This window comes from Gymnodraco acuticeps, unplaced genomic scaffold (assembly GCF_902827175.1).
Source record: "Gymnodraco acuticeps unplaced genomic scaffold, fGymAcu1.1, whole genome shotgun sequence".
In the NCBI taxonomy this organism is placed as follows: Eukaryota; Metazoa; Chordata; class Actinopteri; order Perciformes; family Bathydraconidae; genus Gymnodraco; species Gymnodraco acuticeps.
The window spans coordinates 231349-252889 of NW_022991289.1; the positions used below are offsets into that span (position 1 = coordinate 231349).

A 21541-nucleotide genomic window follows, 5' to 3' on the forward strand; every position below is an offset into this window, starting at 1 on the left:
CAAAGAAACTGGGTCAACACGTGTGCCTTCAAACAGGTAGGGCTTAAAAACCTTGTTTATTTAGCCAAAACTAGATATGTACACAGCTAACAAACATGTTTAGCACATAGACTGTATATATAAAGGTTTAGCATTACAAATATTACTGAAAAATTAGACTTATGTTAATGTGTTGCCAAATCTCACAACAGTGTGTTGCTGATACAGGCAGAATAGTCTAAAACACCTTCAACTTCATCCTGATTTGTCCTTTTGGAAAATTAGCGCCGTCTCTTTTTCTAAAACCTCGGCTAAAACAGAGTCAGGATCTTTCTCAAATGTTCGGTTTCAGGGGTTGTTAAACTTAGAGCAGTGTGGAAGCTAGGCATAAGCGCAGTTGACGGTTGCTTTTAAAAATGGACACGACAAGTGAGGATGTATCCTGAACGTCAATATATCTCACCTTTTACTGTGCAACATTTCTTATAAAATCTGTCTCTCAAAAGTTCCCTACCTTTAAATATGTGGGATACTAAATCACTCTAGTGGCCCTTCAATATTTGTTTTATTATAAAAGTTAATTGTGGACTTTGATTATTTGTTCTTACAATGTTTAGTCAGTCTGGTGCAGCTATGTGTTTGTAAGAAAATTACAGCGGGGTAATATATTTTTAAAATATTTTAATTTATTTTTAATAGTAGGCATATTATGGTCTACTATAGTTAAATCTATTGTAAAAAAAAAAGACTGCCTCATGAATGAGCTGCGTCGACTGCAGTAATGTCCTCAGTTTGAAGTCAGATTGGATTCTCATTCAACTTTACACACATCTGTGACCAGACAAGCTTCGTGCTTGTCATAAGTGTGTCAGCTGAAAGGGAGTGTCGCGTGAGGAAATGCATACTTATACTTTGATGGTATTGACAAGGCAGCCACGGCTCGACACAGAATTGGAGCACAGTAATGGATGTAGCATACAGCTACAGTTCAGTATTTCAGTCCCTACGTCACTTTACATCTGTTTTATTCTCAGTTTGTTTGTGGGCCTTGATGAACAGAGCCTTTACAATTCTGTTCAGATAAATATTATTAAGTAATGAGTGGGGAGAGCTATTCATGAAACAAAGTATAATTCATCCGCATCACTCTTTCATTATCCTCTCCATCTGGTCGTTTGGGATGCCAGTGTTCTGCGTCCTGGGGCCTTCCATTTGTTTCAGCTTCACTCCTGAAACACAGAGAGGAAAGAGTCCATCAAAACAGTCTCAGCTGAAGTTTTACAGGAATTCAGAAATGTTCACATTACACATGTGTTTACGTGTGTGATTAGTACATGTTTACATACTGAATAACCTGAGGAGCTCCAGCGTCACACAATATTAATGTTACCTACAGGTTACATATTTGCAGTGAAATTGAAATAGCTATGTGACCTATTGATACTGTATGAATGGACTCAGAAAGTGGAGAGACATTTCCGACAAGTCTCTAAGCAGTTGACCAATCACAACAGAGCCGGCCAGCTAACCAATCAGAGCAGACTGGGCTCTGGTTTCAGACAGAGGGTGAAAAGAGGTGCTGCAGCACAGGCAGTATGAGAAAAATAAAGAGCTTTTTGAACAATAAAGCATGGAGACATGTCACAGTAGAGACACTACATACTGATATGAACCTGAAAATGAGCCAATTCAAATATGATATACTCAAACCAAAGAAAATAAACATACAGATTAATATGAAGCCGATTGAACGAAATCTGTAGAATGAGTTTGTTAACGCACGGTGCCATCAATTAACAGCATTTTACTGTTGCCAATAGTGGTTCGTTCATTAAACAGTAGGTGTCCCTTGGGAAGGACCCCTGTTATTATTGGGAAATGTGGGTCAGTTGGACAAAGGATATATTTGTGTACAGGGCAGCAGACACAGATAGGGACACAACAGTGTTGGTGAGATGGAGTTCCGATCTTACAAAAAGATACACAAATAAAATAAAAAGACAACAAAAACAGCCAAGAGGATACCGTCAACGTTTCAGATCACTAGGTTAACACCCCCTACATCCAACAACCCAAACACACGACAGGCCGAGCACATCTATTATTCCATCCCACTTGTCCTTCGAGCTGATTGTCCTGATGTTGGCCTTTTGATTGTTTGTGGCAATAGTTTTTTCCAAAATAAATAGTTTTTGTAATACATTTTTATACACCATGAATTCAGATCACTTCTTGATTGATTTTTAAAACAAGTACTTTACCCAGGAGAATAATTGTATTTATAATCTGTGGACTATTTTCATTCTGAAGCCCAAATAAAATGTTGAAAGGTGTAAATGTAAAATTAAAGTTGTTTTTTTAATCTTGGACCACATACTTGCAACATAAAGACAATGGAAAAACAAATGCATCTTGTTCATCACAGAATCTACATAATGGTGATTGTTCAATGGTACAAATGTAAAGTTGTATTTTAAGTAATGGTAATCTTGGAAAATATCTTCAGTTGGAGGATTCTTTGATAGGAATATATTTTTGTTTTGTATATTGTTCTAGAATCTTTTTTCTCCAAGGTATCAAAATAGAAGAACGCAAAAATTAAAACACTGGAAGTTAGCTAAGACCCCATTTACACGCATACGAAACGCAAACGAACCGAATACGATATCAAAAAAGTATTCCGTTCACACGAGACCGCTCGGGAGCGCTGGAGACGCTGTAGTTAGTGATGGCAAAATGAAGCTTTGAATGAAGCATCGAACCACTTGGACAATTGTGTCGGAAATAGGTTCATTTCTCGAAGCTTCAGTTACAGCGACCTCTCCTGGCGAAGTGCAAGGCTGCAGTGGGTATAACGTATCTTTGCCTTGAAAAATATTCGATGCACACACACACTAAGACTGAATATCATGTTCTATTTGCAATTAAAGATTGATAATTGTGTGTATTGGGTTATTGAGAAGAGACTAGAGAGTGCTAGACATGTTTTTGGGCGGAGAGGGCCTTTTATCAGTTATTAAAGTTGAAAAGCAATGATTAAAATACATCCATTCCGGGCTTTGAACCAGCTGCGCGGAGAACATCGCCGCATTCGAGCCGCCGGCTCAATCCACTGGGCTATCTATTCCTTAAAATATTGAACTGTTTTTATATTATTGATAATTGTCCTTTTGTTCACAACTTCTCCACATTTCGAAGTGTTTCCCGAGCCAGAACGACCTATCTTTCTTCCTGGCTTGCTCTATAATGATTCTTTCACACACACATACGGGTTTTGGGCCGAGGGCGACACCGTACTTCCGGTATCCGCCATTTCACACGAGGTGCAAGCAGAATATCATAGTCTATTGCCTTAATCAATATAGTCAACTCTAAAATACCGCATATATGCATTGGCATGATAATATTATTGTGACAAGTGGGGTATTCACCTGGTGTTTCCAGAAGATAGACGTAGATGCTGCCAAAATCGACCGAAGGCCACTTTCCAGGGTCGTAATTCCATAAGGGCAATCCGACAACCCACACAGCTCTAGTTTACGCTGGTAACGACCTAGAGCACACCCCTCAAGTCCAGAGATGTAACCCGAAGACATGCAGCGATTTCTTCGGTCGTTAATTCAGAAAAAAAACCTAGTGCGCTCTGCCTGGCTACGTTAGCTAGCTGTTTATATTAGCACCTCCAGGATTTTTGCACCTCCAGAAAAAATGGCGTATTTATATATATATATATATATATGGCGCGCGTTGCATTGTGGGTAGCTCGTGACGTCACTGTGTGTGAAAGAATACTACAATTCAAATGCAATACCAACAACAACTGAACAGCTACAACGCAAACTACGACAACAACCCACACATTGCGCATTGTTTAGAGCGGTCATAAAGTGTTGAAGCGCTCACATTTGAAACTGTTTCAACCTGTCACCTGTCAGAATCGGGACGAGGCAGTGCAGTTGCTGCTTCGGACGTCACATGTCACGTGATTTGAAGCAGTTGCTGCTTCGGACGTCATATGTCACGTGATTTGAAGCAAGCTTCGAAGCACTGCTTCTATGGAATAGGAAGTCCAGGGTTGAAGCTCCGTTCGAAGCTTCAGTGTCAAACTGCCATCACTAGCTGTAGTACATATGCCGGGCCTGTAAGTGGCGCTGTACTTTCGCCACAAAATACACCGAGCATGGTTGCCATGGTTGTCCTTCTGTTTATGCCCCGCGGTGGATTTAGCAACATATAGTTCATGTAATTCTCCATGTCCACTTGTTGCTGATGGTTGTGGTAGAGGAGCTGTAGATTTTGCACTAACATCTGTTGCATGGTCAGTAGCAGTAGCTACTGACAAGCTACTGACCATGCTACAGCAGTGAGCAGCAGAGGTGGGGAGAGGTGGGGCTATGGCTTCATCGTTATCAGGAAATGATCGTATAGGGCAGGGGTATTCAAATAAAATTCAACGAGGTCCAGTTAGAGAAAATTATCCCATGCAAAGGTCCGGAACATCAAAATGTCTAACTTGCTTCATGAATTAGTGTGATATATATTGAAGTAGCCTGTAGCTTTATCAACGTCTGCATGTAATCAACAACTGACTGCCAATCAAATAAAGAAAGTACAATTCAAAAACAACAATATGTATTGTGAATTAACATTGAACTATACAGATATACAGTAAATGCTGTGGATATGTGTAATGTTCCTCTCGGGCTGCATTTCAAAATAAAATAGAGAAAATAAATAAAATAGCTTTTGAAAATATGTGCATCTTGAAAGTGCTTAGTTTTAGATAAATAAAATAAAGTGTCGCAGCAGCTTGAGTTTCCCTTTTTCTTTGTTAACCGTTTCACATCATGACTTAACAGTTTCAGATGATTATAGAACAATATCAGTCTTTACATCATAACAATTGAACAGTTTTAAAGTTTCTCTATCTTTCCCTCTTATATTGCAGTCCCTCACTCACTTTTTTTTAATTCAGTGTGAGAATTGAGCTGGAGATTGTCCTGCCAGGAGTTTAAATCTGGGCTGAAATGGTGTCAGGGCCATTCTCATACACACATGCAGGTGCTCATTGGTTAGCCTCGGTTAGCCTGCCCTGGAACGATATTTAGTTTTCATTTTGATCCTGGTGGACTGATCATATTGGGCTCTGAGACTGCTTATTTTTTGTGGCCTCAGTTCTGACTTGAGAGGGAATGTTTGGTCAAACACTTTGTGTTTTGTCTCATCGTGGCGTTTTGGCACTTTTAATGAGCGCCACGGTCTCTGAATGAGACACACGGGTTCTGTGCTGCCAGTGAGCAGGATGAATATGAAGAGTCCGTCCACTCAGGGTTAAAAGCTCTGTTCTCACTGTCCACTTTCCTCTTCTTGGAGAGCGCCATGTGTAATTATGTGTCTCTCCCTGTCTGCCGCTAACACGCCTGTTCACTCTCCTCTCCGTCTTCGCTCCCTGTATCGTTAATTATTCTCTTCACTCACTTTCCTCTCCGCTTCTCTCTGCCGCGCTCTCGTCTCTTCTTCTGTGTTTCTCTCCCTGTATCGCTCTCTCATCTCTTCTTCTGTGTTTCTCTCCCTGTATCGCTCACTCGTCTCTTCTTCTGTGTTTCTCTCCCTGTATCGCACACTCGTCTCTTCTTCTGTGTTTCTCTCCCTGTATCGCACACTCGTCTCTTTCGCCCCCTGTCGGCGGCGGTTAAAATAGAATCGCCCCGTCAAAATTGAAATCCCCTATTAATGTATTGATTATAGGTCCGGGTCCGTATAGGTCGGCGTCTGGTTCCGGATCCGGACCGCGGTCCGCCTGTTGCCAGAGATGGAGTACTCGAGTCCTGGACTCGGACTCGAGTGCCGATTTTCGGGACTCGTGACTCGATTCGGACTCGCGCACTGATTGACACGACTCGGACTTGGACTCGTGAATTCTCGCACACGATGACTTGGACTCGTGAATTATTGCGTACGCTGACTTGGACTCGGACTCGTGAATTTTTCCCCCCACGATGACTCGGACTCGACTTGTACATTGGCGCTCCGACTTGGTCCTCTATCCTGGCGTGTGCACCTGCGAGGCGAGTTCACGTACTGGGCCCAGTGCTCTCGACTAACTTTTTTCACCATCCTCCCGGAACCGTCCCAAAATACAATCTAAGCCATCCCGAAATTAATGTGGACCGTCCCGAATTTAAAATGTTAGTTTTTCTACATTATCATTAGTTAAAATCATTCAAAGTTACTTTTAACATAAATAAAATATCATACAAATCATTAGATGATAATTCATCAACCTTTTTATTTGAGTAAATCATTCAATCACATAAACACAGGCCACATATATAACAAACACACAAACGAGAAAATTACTCTAATATTGAATCCAATCAAGTCCCATCCAATTAACAAAAAAATCCAACACTGTGTCCTGAAGACAGAACCCAGAGTAACCACTAACCAGGATGACAGTCTGTAACACAGTCAGGAGACCTTTACAAACGGCCCCGCCCCCTCGCACACAGACGGGAGAGAGAGATCTCGTCTGGATTGGAAAACTCGAAAATACATCATAGACACATGTTGTAGTCTTATTGCATATTAGAAACGGAGTTGGTGAAACTAAAACTGCGATATAATGTGTATGTAGCAATAATACATATGACATATATTTTTTAAATGTCTCCAGTACCGATAACGTCGGAGCTTAACGTTACCACTGTCTTTAATAATTCCTGCCCGGGGCCCGTTTAATACCGGGGCTCGGTACCCATCCCTACATGGGGAGAGGCGCAGCATATTGCTAAGGAATATATTGTATGTATGTATGAACACATACATACAATATCAGCATTTTCTTAATGCCAATCATCACTGAAGCACTGATGCCTTTATGGAGAAGGTGGTGAGAGGAATATGAGGCTTGAGAAAGAGCTTCTGTCCGTCAGAGAGGTGGGTTAGAGTGGGGGCTAGATAACAACAGGATTTGTTTTAAATACATATAATTTATATTTATAATAATTTATTAAATTAATAAAATCACCGGTGTGCCCTTTTATGCATTTGAGACCCTTCCCCTCTGACATCCTCTGCACGTGCCTGCTCAATGAATAAACTGCAAAACGAGCTTTATTACCAGAATAAATAAATGACAAAACTGTTTAGGAATGTTATACTATGCCATTATTATTTATCATTTTTTTGTAACTCTAAGACTGTTCTTGCATATCAAAGATAGGAAGTATCAACAAATGCCCAGTTGGTTAATTAATTGCATAGTTGTTGAATTGAATGGAAAAGTGAACTTTCTTTAATAAAGTTTCAACTTGACAGCCCTGTGGTTTCTTTTTTGGACTGTACAACTTTCAAGTTGTTTTAAGGACCTGTGAAATGTTTGTTTTTGGATTTGCCCTTAAGGTCTTCGGTATTGAACTAGATCTTTTTATCATATCGCGGGGATGTGGGACTACTTATTTTGGCAATTGAGCCATAGATTCTTAATTCACATGTTCTTCTTTTATTGTGAAAATCCCAAACCAGCAGACATTGGTCAGTATAGCTGTGACCTATGACCTCACCATGTAAAACATAGGTGTGAAAACTTAATTTAAAAACAGCAGCGGCCTTCTTTTCTCTCGGTCTTAGCTCTTCACCCTGCTCCTTGCCTCCTTGGCGTATGGGCCATAGCCCCACTGGTCCCATCTTTTAACCTCACAGACACGAGAACTTGCTTGAGAGCCATCCAGTAACTTGCACTGCTAACCACCACAACGAGTCAGCCACAAATGGCTAACTTCCAAAGAACAGCAACGAGTTAGCAACAAGCTCACTGCATTCTAGGAAAACAACGACGCAACTGGTTCCTCTGTCCTGCGCACAGCGTATAGACCTGAACACCAAAGACAGGTCCGTACAATCGACAACGCGCTGCAACCATTAGTACAGCACACTCGCCTTTCTTCAGCTAATCAGCAAAGTAGCAGCTGCATTGTACATGTGCTGTTTGGCTGTATTTACTGAGCTTGATTGTGTGATCTGTTGTAGTGAGCGTATTGTTAACATGTGGTTAATTCCAGTTTATGTTCATTTTGTGAAAACGCAGACTCGAATACAAACTAACCATCATTTAACCTGGAACCATTACCATACACGTTGTGATCACACATTGTGAATTTGCCTTTTGAACGCAACAACACATACATGGATGAAGACTGAAAGTTCTTTGTTATTTTTATTAAATGCTTTTCGAATTGATATGCTGGTTTAATGTTTAATGTTTAATGTTGCAAAAGCGTGAGTTCTGCCAACCTTTTATAGTTAGGAATTACCACACCCTTCAACCAATTCTTACTATAATTAATAATTATATTAAACATCATAATTATTATTTTGATATTATGATTTTTTTCTGATAGCCATTGCACCCATACTAAACTTTAGAGCCAGTGTTTTTCTAGCCTATATACGGTTTTGTGAATATTAATAGTTCTATTAATATTGATTACAATTAGTAATTGTGTGGCTTCACCAGTCACACACATAACAATAATAATACCAATAGGTATGCCGAATAATAGACTCTGCATTCAAAACAATGATTTAATATAAAAAGCAAACACTCATTTGTTATACCTCAGGGAGGGGTGGAAAAATATAAAAATCACAATTAAGTAAAACGTTTTTTTTTCCTGCTGACATAGACTCTTTGGCTCTGCGAAAAGAAAAACAAGTATTTGACCCCCCAGCACACCCACTTCACACTATTACACGCATTCCACCCGCACCCACCCCCCCCCGGTCTTTCCACCAGCTGCCGGTGTCTGACAGGCCGATGATGACTGTTTTTTCCCCTCCTTGTTTTAAAGTATGTTGGAGCAGATGGCCTGGAGAAGCAGAGTGGGGGAATGTGTTGGAGAGACTGCTGGGGAATGTGCCAAGTGTGTGTGTGTGTGTGTGTGTGTGTGTGTGTGTGTGTGTGTGTGTGTGTGTGTGGGTGTGTGGTGTGTGTGTGTGTGTGTGTGTGTGTGTGTGTGTGTGTGTGTGTGTGTGTGTGTGTGTGTGTGTGTGTGTGTGTGTGTGTGTGTGTGTGTGTGTGTGTGTGTGTGTGTGTGTGTGTGTGTGTGTGTGTGTGTGTGTGTGTGTGTGTGTGTGTGTGTGTGGGTGTGTGTGTGTGTGTGTGTGTTTGTGTGTGTTTGTGTGGTTTCTGTTCGCGTGCCTTCTCCCTGCCCTCTGCCCTTCATGGCGCCAGCTCTACTTCCCCTCCACTCTAAACATCTGGTGTCTGGAACTTTTAGAACTCATACATGCATAAATGTGCTTCCACACACATACACACACAAAGCAGAGAGAAACTGCCCAGAAGGAAGAGAAAAGCTCTCAGCTACTTTGAATCTAAAAGAGCAACAAGAGTGCATTAGTCCACAAACATAAAATAAAAAGGGCAAGCTGCAGAATGTTAGACCTAGAATTAGGCTTAACTTTCATTTTATCAACAACTCCAAGTATAAAACATTTCCTTTCATCGATTACAACCCATAGCAATTATAAAGTACATTTGATATATAGCATGGCTCAGAGAAAGTGTGTTCAAAACAAACTTGAAATTGATTATCAATGGATAATAAGGCACAGGGGGGGGGGGGGGTCCTTAAGAGTTTTTAAGGATTCTCAAATAAAAGCATAAATAAGGCTTGCTATTACTTTCACTATGATGGCTCACTAATGATGACTCACTAATTAATGTGCATACAACAACAAACCCCCCAGTGTCAGTAGCCTCTGAACGTCTATCCACCACGGCCTGCACTGAATGACAAGCAGGAAATGTGTTGTCCCTGTGTCCACTTAAAATCAATTCAAACACCATGAAACCATGCCATCTGATCAACAACAAAGACCTGGAGGACATTATACAACATCTGAAATCCTCCTCATGCTGCCTTGATATTATACCAACAGGCTTTTTCAAAAAAGGTTTTTCATTGCATGGCCTCAGATCTACTTCATATAGCAAACAAGTCCTAAAAACTGCAGTCATTAAACCGCTCTTAAAAAAGTATAATCTAGATGCTTCAGTAATGAACAATTACAGGCCCATATCAAACCTTCGATTTCTAAAATCATTGAAAAAACTGGGTGGGACTTTCTGATAGTTCTAAATTGGTTTGAATCCTACTTAAAGGACAGAAAAAATGTTGTTTCTACACATCTGAGTTATGACAGATATGACATGTGGGGTTCCTCAAGGCTCCATCCTGGGGCCTCTTCCCTTTAACATCTACATGCTACCACTGGCTCAGATAATGAAGAACAACAAAAGAAGTTACCATAGCTATGCGGATGATACATTTACATAACCATTTCACCAGGAGACTGGATGTTACAATTCAAACACTGAGTAAATGCATTGAACAAATCAATGACTGGATGTGTCAGAACTTTTTCTTCAATTAAACAAAGATAGAACTGAGGTAATTGTTTTTGGAGCAACGGAGGACCGGATAAAAGTTAGCGCTGAGCTTCAGTCTGCAATGTTCAAAACAACAGAAAACGGCAGAAATCTAGGTGCAGTCATAGTTTCCGAAATTAATTTCAACAGTCACATTAAGACAATTACTAAGTCAGCCTACTATCACCTAAAGAATATATCTAGGATTAAAAGACTAATGTCAAAGCAGGAATTGGAAAAAGTTGTCCATGCTTTTATCTTCAGTAGACTGGACTACTGTAATGGTGTCTTCACAGGTCTCACTAAAAAATCTATTAGAAAGCTGCAGCTGATTCAGAACGCCGCTGCTTGAGTCTTCACTAACACTAAAAAAGTAGATCAGTCCAGTTCTGAAGTCTTTACACTGGTTCCTCACTAACACTAAGAAAGTGGATCAGTCCTGTTCTGAAGTCTTTACACTGGTTCCTCACTATCACTAAGAAAGTGGATCAGTCCAGTTCTGAAGTCTGTACACTGGTTCCTCACTAACACTAAGAAAGTGGATCAGTCCAGTTCTGAAGTCTTTACACTGGTTCCTCACTATCACTAAGAAAGTGGATCAGTCCTGTTCTGAAGTCTTTACACTGGTTCCTCACTAACACTAAGAAAGTGGATCAGTCCAGTTCTGACGTCTTTACACTGGTTCCTCACTAACTCTAAGAAAGTGGATCAGTCCAGTTCTGAAGTCTTTACACTGGTTCCTCACTAACACTAAGAAAGTGGATCAGTCCTGTTCTGAAGTCTTTACACTGGTTCCTCACTAACACTAAGAAAGTGGATCAGTCCAGTTCTGAAGTCTTTACACTGGTTCCTCACTAACACTAAGAAAGTGGATCAGTCCTGTTCTGAAGTCTTTACACTGGTTCCTCACTATCACTAAGAAAGTGGATCAGTACAGTTCTGAAGTCTGTACACTGGTTCCTCACTAACACTAAGAAAGTGGATCAGTCCAGTTCTGAAGTCTTTACACTGGTTCCTCACTATCACTAAGAAAGTGGATCAGTCCTGTTCTGAAGTCTTTACACTGGTTCCTCACTAACACTAAGAAAGTGGATCAGTCCAGTTCTGACGTCTTTACACTGGTTCCTCACTAACTCTAAGAAAGTGGATCAGTCCAGTTCTGAAGTCTTTACACTGGTTCCTCACTAACACTAAGAAAGTGGATCAGTCCTGTTCTGAAGTCTTTACACTGGTTCCTCACTAACACTAAGAAAGTGGATCAGTCCAGTTCTGAAGTCTTTACACTGGTTCCTCACTGACACTAAGAAAGTGGATCAGTCCAGTTCTGAAGTCTTTACACTGGTTCCTCACTAACACTAAGAAAGTGGATCAGTCCAGTTCTGAAGTCTTTACACTGGTTCCTCACTGACACTAAGAAAGTGGATCAGTCCTGTTCTGAAGTCTTTACACTGGTTCCTCTCTAACACTAAGAAAGTGGATCAGTCCAGTTCTGAAGTCTTTACACTGGTTCCTCACTGACACTAAGAAAGTGGATCAGTCCAGTTCTGAAGTCTTTACACTGGTTCTCACTAACACTAAGAAAGTGGATCAGTCCAGTTCTGAAGTCTTTACACTGGTTCCTCACTGACACTAAGAAAGTGGATCAGTCCTGTTCTGAAGTCTTTACACTGGTTCCTCTACTCCCCAACCCAACTAAGGCAAAAGTGGATCAGTCCTGTTCTGAAGTCTTTACACTGGCTCCTCACTAACACTAAGAAAGTGGATCAGTCCAGTTCTGAAGTCTTTACACTGGTTCCTCACTAACACTAAGAAGTGGATCAGTCCAGTTCTGAAGTCTTTACAACTGGTTCCTCACTAACACTAAGAAAGTGGATCAGTCCAGTTCTGAAGTCTTTACACTGGTTCCTCACTAACACTAAGAAAGTGGATCAGTCCAGATCTGAAGTCTTTACACTGGTTCCTCACTAACACTAAGAAAGTGGATCAGTCCAGTTCTGAAGTCTTTACACTGGCTTCCTGTCTGTCAAATAACTGATTTCCAAATACTGCTGCTGGTTTATAAAGCATTGAATGGTTTAGGCCAAAAATACATTTCTGACCTCCTGCTAAATTATGAACCATCCAGAACTCTCAGGTCTTCTGGGACTGGTCTGTTTTCGGTCCCCAGAGTCAGAACCAAACATGGAGAAGCAGCGTTCAGTTATTATGCTCCAAATATCCATATTATTGACTATATTAAATAACTTTTATTGATAGAAGTTTCAGCAAATTAAAAGAGAACATAGGGAGGCTTCTTACGATAATCTTATCAAATATAAAGCAGAAAAAAACATGTGCTTTATAGGTTTCTTCCTGTAGCAGTCGCCCCAGCCACGATTGAGAAGCAGAGAATGAATGTTATATAGAGAAGGCAGCCTCACCTTCCTCTTCTTGCTCCTCCCCTCGGCTTGCAGGGTCCTGGTGCACTGCTCCACACACTGAGAGAAGCTGACACTGTCGCAGTCTGAACTGTAGTCCAGCTCTGCCAACTGAGCCAGAGACAGGATGTAGTTGCAGGCTATACGTAAAATTGCCAGCTTGGATAGCTTCTGCCCATAAGAGTAACATGGCACCTGGAGAGAGTAGGAAATTAAGGAGATTGGCAAATATAAACATATAGCTCACATACAGAACATATTCATAAACAAAAGCAACTGAAACTGTTAGGATCTGTCTGAGTTGGTGTTTTTCTTGTCTTTTTCTATCTTTGGGTTTCCTGTTTTATTTTGTAAAGTGTTCACCCCCGTTTCCTGCCTGTTTGCTTTCTGTCTGTTTCCCTCCCTGATTACCCGATTGTGTTCACCTGGTGCCTCTGTGTTTTCTCCTCCCTCCTCACCTGTCTCGTGTTTATGTGATTAGTCCTGGGTGTATTTAAGTTCTGGGTTTTCTGTCTCTCTTTGTCGGGTTGTCTTGTGTAATGACTTGGTCTGCGGTGAGTGTTCTGTTCTGTCTCTGTATATAGTAGCCTTGAAATAAAGGATTTATTTTTGTCACTTAAATCTGCATTTGGGTCCTGCTTCCTGCACACCGTAACAGAAACAATGGGATATACTTTAAACAGCACACAAAAAATCAAATGCCCAGCACAGCGAGAAGGTTTTTCAGTTAATTCAACCCTTGGAACAACTAGAGGCCTGAGCCAGAAGTTCTTTATTCACACTTTGAATAGGTAAGTTAGAGATTTACTGTAAAGCCAGGCTGTTCAGGACGTAGACAAATTATTAAACCAGTCAATGCAGAGGTCCAAGAAAAGTGAAATGTCACCACATTTGTCCTTTCTTGCAACCATCATAGTCCCAACGTTTTTTTATTTTATTATGTCTCAACACCTTACATTATACCATAGTGAAGGGACGAGTACGCAGAAACCCTGCTTCATTGTCAATTTAGGTTCATCTGTATAAATTAAATTTTAACAAGTATGATGATATTTCTGAAATTGTTAATATTACAGCTGATTGCTATATTTGATTCCAGTTGGGGACGTTTTCTAATATGTATCATTCAATTTAACTGCCCGTTTTTGAGCTCTGACATTACTTTTATTTCCACAGATGATGTGATTTACAAACATTGCTTTCATCTATAAAAACAAAGTAGCATGTAATGGCGCATTTCCACTGCGGCGCGGAGCACGGTTTAAGCGTGCCGTGCCAAACCCGGCCCGTTTTTTGTTGCGTTTCCACTAGGGGTAGTTCCAGCTAACGGGTACTGTTTCACAGTTTTCTGGTACTCCAAAATCCAGTTTCTTTCCGGGCCAACAACCGGGCTGAGTATGCTAAACTAGAGAGAGAATCGCTGGCAAGGAGGCTACAACTACAACAAAATGAACATATTTGACCGTGATTTAATTGTAATACACGTTTCAAAATGATGCCGAAGTAACAACATACTGACACCGGTTAGTAAAAACCATGAATTAATGCTTTGACAAGTCTGCAGACAGACGGCAGGCAAAAAACCGTTTAAAATGCGTGTTTTCTGAATGGAGATCGGCTAAGCTAACACAGTATATGCTCCGACCGTCCACACTCACAACAACGGCCTACAGACATAAATAAACCAGCGACTGTATTCGCCATGACACAGACAGTCTGTGGTTTTTGCTTGTTTAACTTTTGTCTAGTTTCTGAACAGATATGAGGAGCTGTGAGCTTGAGTGCTAACAGCTAACGGCTGATGTTGGTGGAATCATTTGGAACAAGCAAAGGAATACCCCAGGGATGACATGCAAACTCTGCATGGAAATATTTGCCCTCCACATCCACATCTTCAGAGCTCATCTTCTCAGAGACCGGATTCATTTGTGAGCGAGACACAGAACACACTTCTGCCTCTCAAGGTGTGTCCCTCTCTTATAATATGGGGAGACTGGGATCAGAAGGACAAAGCAGCAGTGAGTGACAGTGAGTCAGGCAGTAGCCTAGCCTAATATATAGTATATATATATATATATAGACCTATAATATAACATTATTCTGACCGCAGTAAAAAAATAATTACAGTTTAAATTCCGTCACGAGGGCTTAATGCGCGTAGGGAGTGTTTCTGTTATAGCATGGTGGCAAAATATGTTTGCTCTTTTCACACATACATTACTGTTTAAATCTAATCTGAATGGAGTCTCTCTTTATCTCTGGTCCATACTGCTGGGCGAGCCTGATGTTGGCCTGTTGTAGGAATATTATCCAGTGAATGATACAGTACAGTGAACATGTGTTCAGGAAAACTGTGCTTCATTTCAGTTACAGACTCGGATAGTGACATATTTTCTTGACAGTGACATATTTTCTTGACTTATTTCCTGCAGAGTAGAGCGAGCATCTGCTTATTGAAGCCACCTTTAAAATATGTGTTGTTGCCGAAAGCCAAACCGTCTTGTATTTGGTTCTGTGCAATGTTTGAGCGTTTTGTTTAAGCTTTTACATAAATTGTTGTTTGTGTGTTTTAGTGTGGTCTGAGAGTCTGACCTGCTTCCTCAGGGCCTCGAACGCAGCACTGATGGTGTGGACGCGCGTCCTCTCTCGGGCGTTGGCTAGAAGCCTCCTGGTCTGCTGGACGGCTTTGACCTCATGGTGACCCCCAATATGTTTCCTGGGAGAATCCTGAAAGCACAAGGATATTTGTTTTTCTGAATCAAATGACGAAATAACAGCACAATATAATTGAAATGACCTTTAGAACAGAGATGTTCACCCACAATTCCCTCATAGGGTTAACTTGATGACACACATGTCACAAACAGTGATCTCCACCATTTCTAAGCTCAGTTATTAGGTCCTATTTTTTCCCTGCAATATTTGAAAGTAATTTGCTGACCAAATGGCGCAGACAATGTCCATATCTCTTTATGCTCAATAATAGCTCAACTAATAAAGCTCTACTAATTCTGGTGACAGAAAAATTGTAATTCCAATATCTTCTTTAAAATCCATCAGTGGAAAGTTTTATAATGTGAACAGCAACAATGAATAAGGTTGATACTGAAGTTCATAAGAGTTCCCTCGAACCAGGATTTTTAGACCTACAGATTCTCAAGTAAATATTGATATGCAAGTCTATACCTTTTCTATCTTATTGGGTGCTAGATTTTCTCTTCTCTAAGGTTGTACTGAGACCACTATTTTACATTTTCATATGCAGTTTACCAGTAATTGAATAAAGAACATAACGCGAGGTGTATAAATTGCATTTTACGACCGAGAACACTGCTTCTCTTACTCCAATCTTTTTGAGGATGGGAACTATTTAACTACATGCTTTTTAAAACATAACACTCATATTAACAACATTTCCACGCCACCACTGAAAAGCTAAAGGCCCAATAACGTTACATTCATTCAAAATGTAGCCAACACAGTCATTGCTATCTTTAGCACCACTAAACACACACTTAACTGTACCAACGGCAGTTAAGGTCAAGGAGAAAAAAAGCTGTTATTTTCATTGTAGACACTCACTAATATATTTAGCAGATAGACCAATCATAATGTTAACAGACAACCCCCTTCTACCTCTAATGCAAAAGCAGCCAATGTTTACATTGGCCGCTTTTGTCCTTAGATGAAACTTGAACAACTCAATGTCAGCTCATTTTCAGGTCATATCAGTATGTGGTGTCTCTAATGGGACATGTTTCCATGCTTTAATGTTCAAAAAGCTCTTTATTTTTCTCATACTGCCTGTGCTGCAGCACCTCTTTTCACCCTCTGTCTGAAACCAGAGCCCAGTCTGCTCTGATTGGTTAACAGTTGGAATCTGTTGTGATTGGTCAACCGCCTAGAGATGTCCAGCCCCTTAGACCAGGGCTATACAATTGGCGGCCCGCGGGCCAAATCCGGCCCCGGGGTGATATTTACTGGCCCTTTGAGTATAACGTTAAAAAGTAATCATCAAATACATTTTCTTTCTTTTTTTAAAGATTTTTTTGGGCCAGAGTGCCTTTATTCTTTTATTTATTAGAGAGGGTGTTAAATTGAGACATAGAGGGGAAGACATTGCCTGAAAACTTCGGCGGGCTCGGGTTTCAAACCCACCTACTAGCTACTGTAGTGACAACTCCTCTCATTTATTGCATCTCTGCGTGAATGATTAGATCATTTCACCTAAATTAAATCAAATGAAATGATGTTGATGGTTAAATTAGCTTCACATGTAGGCTTACTGAGTTCTGAACTTGCCATTTAGATCTCTAAAGGCCTTGGGGCTATGTTGTTTGATAAAATTAAAGACAATATATGCACTCCACTATGCTGTTGTAGTATTTACTGTATCTGAAGCTCTTAATATGATTGCTCATATTTCAAGCCATCTTTTTCCCGGCCCCTTGCTTTGGATAATTTTCATCAACCAGCCCCATTCCAAACTAATTGAATAGCCCTGCCTTAGCTTATCACATACAATTAGGGTTGGGAACCGAAACTCGGTTCCAGATGAGAACCGATAAGAAAATGCCGGGTACCGGGTACCCATACAAAATACACAATTTCGGTTCTGCTTAACGGTTCCTAAACGCGGTAGACCCTGTATTCCAGCGGGTCCGTCTGCACCGCGGTGCTGCGGTGACCCGGTGGAATACAGGGCGGACCTGGAGAATCACAGAACGGCCGGTCGTCAGCGGGCCGTTGACGGCCGACTCGGTACGCTGACGGCCGGCACCGCCCTTCATTTTTTTAAACGGCATCATATAAATTGCGCTGACAGGCGACAGAGGTCCACAGTTGCCCCGCAGCGATGCTCCCCCGCCCTCCCGTAGACATTTCACGAGCTCAGTCACTTCATAACACCAAAGATAGGTCGCGGTAAACACTCTGAAGTGAGGCTCCACTACACTAAAAAAGAAAAAGAAAAGGCAAAGTGTAATGCCTGTTAATAGCTTGCCACAGGCATAGCTCAGTTAAAATAAAGCACAGCTATTGTGCAATACATTTGTATTGCATGTATATTTTTTAGTAACAATTTCAGTTAAAGCTTTTAAGAATAAATATATTTTTGTTATCTAAACGTTTGACCTCTTTATTTTACAATTTTGGAATCGAAACGGGGAATCGATAAGAACCGGAATCGATAAGCAGAACCGGAATCGAAATCGGAATCGATAAATTTCAAACGATACCCATCCCTACATACAATGTGTTGGAGGGCTAGCCAATAGAAGCGTGATTATTACAAAGTGATGTCACTATGGTATGGAAGTAAACAAAGGAGTCCAATAGAGGCGTTTCAGGAAGGCGGGGATTGTTAGAGAAACTCCCTCTGGAGGAGACACAGGGATTTTAGCCTTAGCAGACCATTTACATGCACAACCTATATTATTACACACACAGGAAAGGGAAAACCCCTAAAAGGATAGAGCTCCTTTAATAAATTAAGATTTAATGAAGTATCCATTTTCAATATTATTGCTCATTGACTGACAGATTATTGATTTATTAATAATTTAAGAATTAATAATAGCTATTCCTCCAAGGCTATATTTTTCAGAGCATATTTGAATTTCTCCTGAATCCCAAATATTTACCATAGGTGAGTGGAGCTGGGTCTCCATAGACAGAGCCTGAGCTGACAGGCAGGGCTCCAGAGAGACGGGCTGGTGGCTGGGGGGTGGGCTGCTGCAGGTCGATGTCGACTGAAGGAAAGCGGGACGAAGGCCCAGTTTGAGTCTGTTGGACAGAGGCTGGGATATGGATGTGGGCCATTGGGAGATCTCAGAGTGAGAGAATGGAGAGGCAGGTAACTGCGACAGTTTGGAAGTGATGGCAGGCACATTAGTTCCAATTCTCATATCTATGGCACCCCCCTGGGCTGGAGACATTTCACTCTCTGGTAGTCCTGACAGAAGGGCTGTAGAACCAGCCATCCCTTCTTGTGATAGGATCAGCTGTCTCCTTAATGGTGCCAACCTGCTGAAGTGACATGCCTCAGGCAGGGTGTCATCCACTGAGTCCACATCCGACCCTGCTTGGGTTTTCATCCTGTCCGACTCGGGGCCACTATAAAGCTTTTTAGGCTCCTGAGACTTTCTTTTGAACTTCTTGTTACTGCCAGGCACCGACATTAGTACTTCGTCTTTGTTAATGGATCTATTCCAGGTATTATTCAGCGAATGAGGGTTCTTCATTTCCCGACAATTAGTGTAACCAACAGTGGAGTGAACAACATTGCTTCTTTACTGTAAAAAAAAGTCAGATGGGAATTTTCCCATGTGTTTCAGGCACAACTGTTAGTCTCAGTCTATGTGAAAGTTACCAATTCATAATATGCATAACCTGTACGAGTTTTTGTTTTAAATAATACTTCAATCCTGCAACAACAAAACCCTCATAAAGAAAACTTCAGCTGCCAACAGTGCAACACATTTCTTCAACTGAGTGCTCTGACAGGGGCTGCACAGCCGGAGAGTTACTCAAACTTCACAAGCAGATTTTCTGTGGCTCCACTCTGTCTGCATAGCAGCATCTGAATAATCCGCACATACACACATAATACACAAAGCTGTGTAACATCTGCTACTCCGCACCAGTCGTCCCTCTGGATCGAGGCTTGCAGGGAGCTTTCCTCAGCTGTAAAAGTTCCTCTCTGTGAGAGCACCTTAGAGCTGGGTGTGCAGAGGAGCTGTCTGAGAGTGGCTCCAGTCAGTCTGCATAGCTCGGATCACACACAGAGCAGTGGCTGGCAGCTCTGGAGCTAAATGATCATTCCAATTACAGTCACACTCATAACATATGGTATGTTGAACAGCTCTGAAGCTCCTCTCACAGGCACTGCTTTGTACACACGTTTTCAATGCAACTGGGGGGGAATCCAATTGGATTCGTTCCAGAATTGATCTCAAAAGTCATGAGCTGTCATGAGTGACAGCATAGGCTCCCTGCCGACAGAGTGATATGGCGAGTTTATCAACTCTATCAAACTGAGGCCAGAAACAGAGAAAGTTGTCTAACCTCTACTTTTCCAAGATGATAACATCCCCTACATGCCGCCCCAGGACATAAACATCCCTGTGCGAGGCTGAGGGTCCTTCCTGAAGAAAGATCCAATATCGCGCCTCGGTGTGTACAACGTGAACACCGGGACCTGTGTCACTCAGCCCGGTCCTTCCGCGGGTCCACCGGCCTCCGGGGTCTCGGTCTCCGGGTATAATCACAGTGAATGTGTCCACTAGCTGTCTCTGGTCCTCTCCGTAATGTCCTGCCTGTCTGCAACACAGCAGCGTGTGTAGCCGCCGTTAGAGGAGCACAGAACAGAAGGGGGGGGGGGGGGGGGGGGGGGGGGGGCTCAACTCTGCTGGCGTCTGACTGGCTGGAGCTGTCTCGAGCCCAAAACACACAACGACACACACACACACACACACACACACACACACACACACACACACACACACACACACACACACACACACAGCAAGAGGGAGAGCAGGGCCGGTTAACCAATTTGCTGCCCTAGGCAAGATTTTAGCTGGCGCCCCCCCTGCCAGAAAATCGTACAGTAGAAAAGATAAAAGTATCCAAGGAATACACAATAGAATAGATACAAAATAAATGAAAAATCTCTACAAAAGACCAATACACTACAAACAGAAACGTATTGACATAGGCAGGGTTCGAGTTATAAACTGAGCTCTATGGGGGTCTTTGAAACACTCAAACTCAAACACACACCAATAATAAACCTATGGACAGGGGTTACTATTTTAAAAAATGTGCACATGTATTTGGGAACCTATACATGTGAACATATTTTGGGGGTGGACCTCAAATCCTCAAGGGGGGTCCGGGGGCATGCCCCCCGGTAAGATATTTTTTTAATTTTTGAGTTAAATGCATTAATCTGGTGCATTTTGAGGGGGAAATAAAGAGACTAGATCTATGGAAACACCCATATGAAACATAGGCCACATCATGTAGACAGACTGTCCCCCTGTGTGAGGCAAACCCACATTTGCGCAACGTTGCGTTCACAATAGCCTACATTAAAAAAAAAATGTTCGCCAGACAATGGGGAAACCTACGGGTCCTCCCGATGGCCAGTCCGGGCCTGCCAGCAGCCCTTTACTTGCTACAAACTTAAATATGAAAAGGTTCAACTACGCACACACACATCATCTCGGCTCGCGCAGCACGCTCACAGGCATAGATTGCGCAATAATGTATTGCGCACCTTGGATGTGCAGTGCAGGCATATTGTCATTCAAGAGATAAGTTGTTCTTTTGGAAAACATGTTTTGCCTATTTACCTCGTTAACGTAAATAATACTTACATTGACACATGCATTATTTGTGATTAAAATAATGGTTGTTGGTAATGTATTAGCGACCCCCACAGATGTATGATTTCACTGCGTCCGTGGGAGCTCAGACCCCTCCTTATGGGAGCTCAGCTCCCATTGGCTCCCACATAACTCGAACCCTGGACGTAGGTAATATACATCAAAAAGGCTTCAAATGTATTCAGTATTGTATGAACATGTTTTAATTGGAGTGTGGATGTCACATCCTCTAGGGGGGGTCCGGGGGTATGCTTTAAAATGTTTGAACATTTTAAAGTAAAATGCTTCAATCTGGTGCACTTTGAGCAGACAATTACTAG

General features: G+C 41.6%; 1 protein-coding gene across 1 annotated transcript; it reads right to left on the minus strand.

Annotated features, from left to right (window-relative positions):
• Positions 1-23: 23 nt before the first annotated feature.
• Positions 24-20186, minus strand: atoh8 (atonal bHLH transcription factor 8). Its single transcript, XM_034240051.1, has 4 exons — positions 18474-20186; positions 15424-15558; positions 12835-13026; positions 24-1208 (listed from the first exon to the last, which is right to left on the minus strand). The coding sequence occupies exons 1-4, from the start codon at positions 19071-19073 to the stop codon at positions 1203-1205; spliced, it is 933 nt and encodes a 310-aa protein (XP_034095942.1). The 5' UTR covers positions 19074-20186; the 3' UTR covers positions 24-1202.
• Between the last annotated feature and the right edge of the window lie 1355 nt (positions 20187-21541).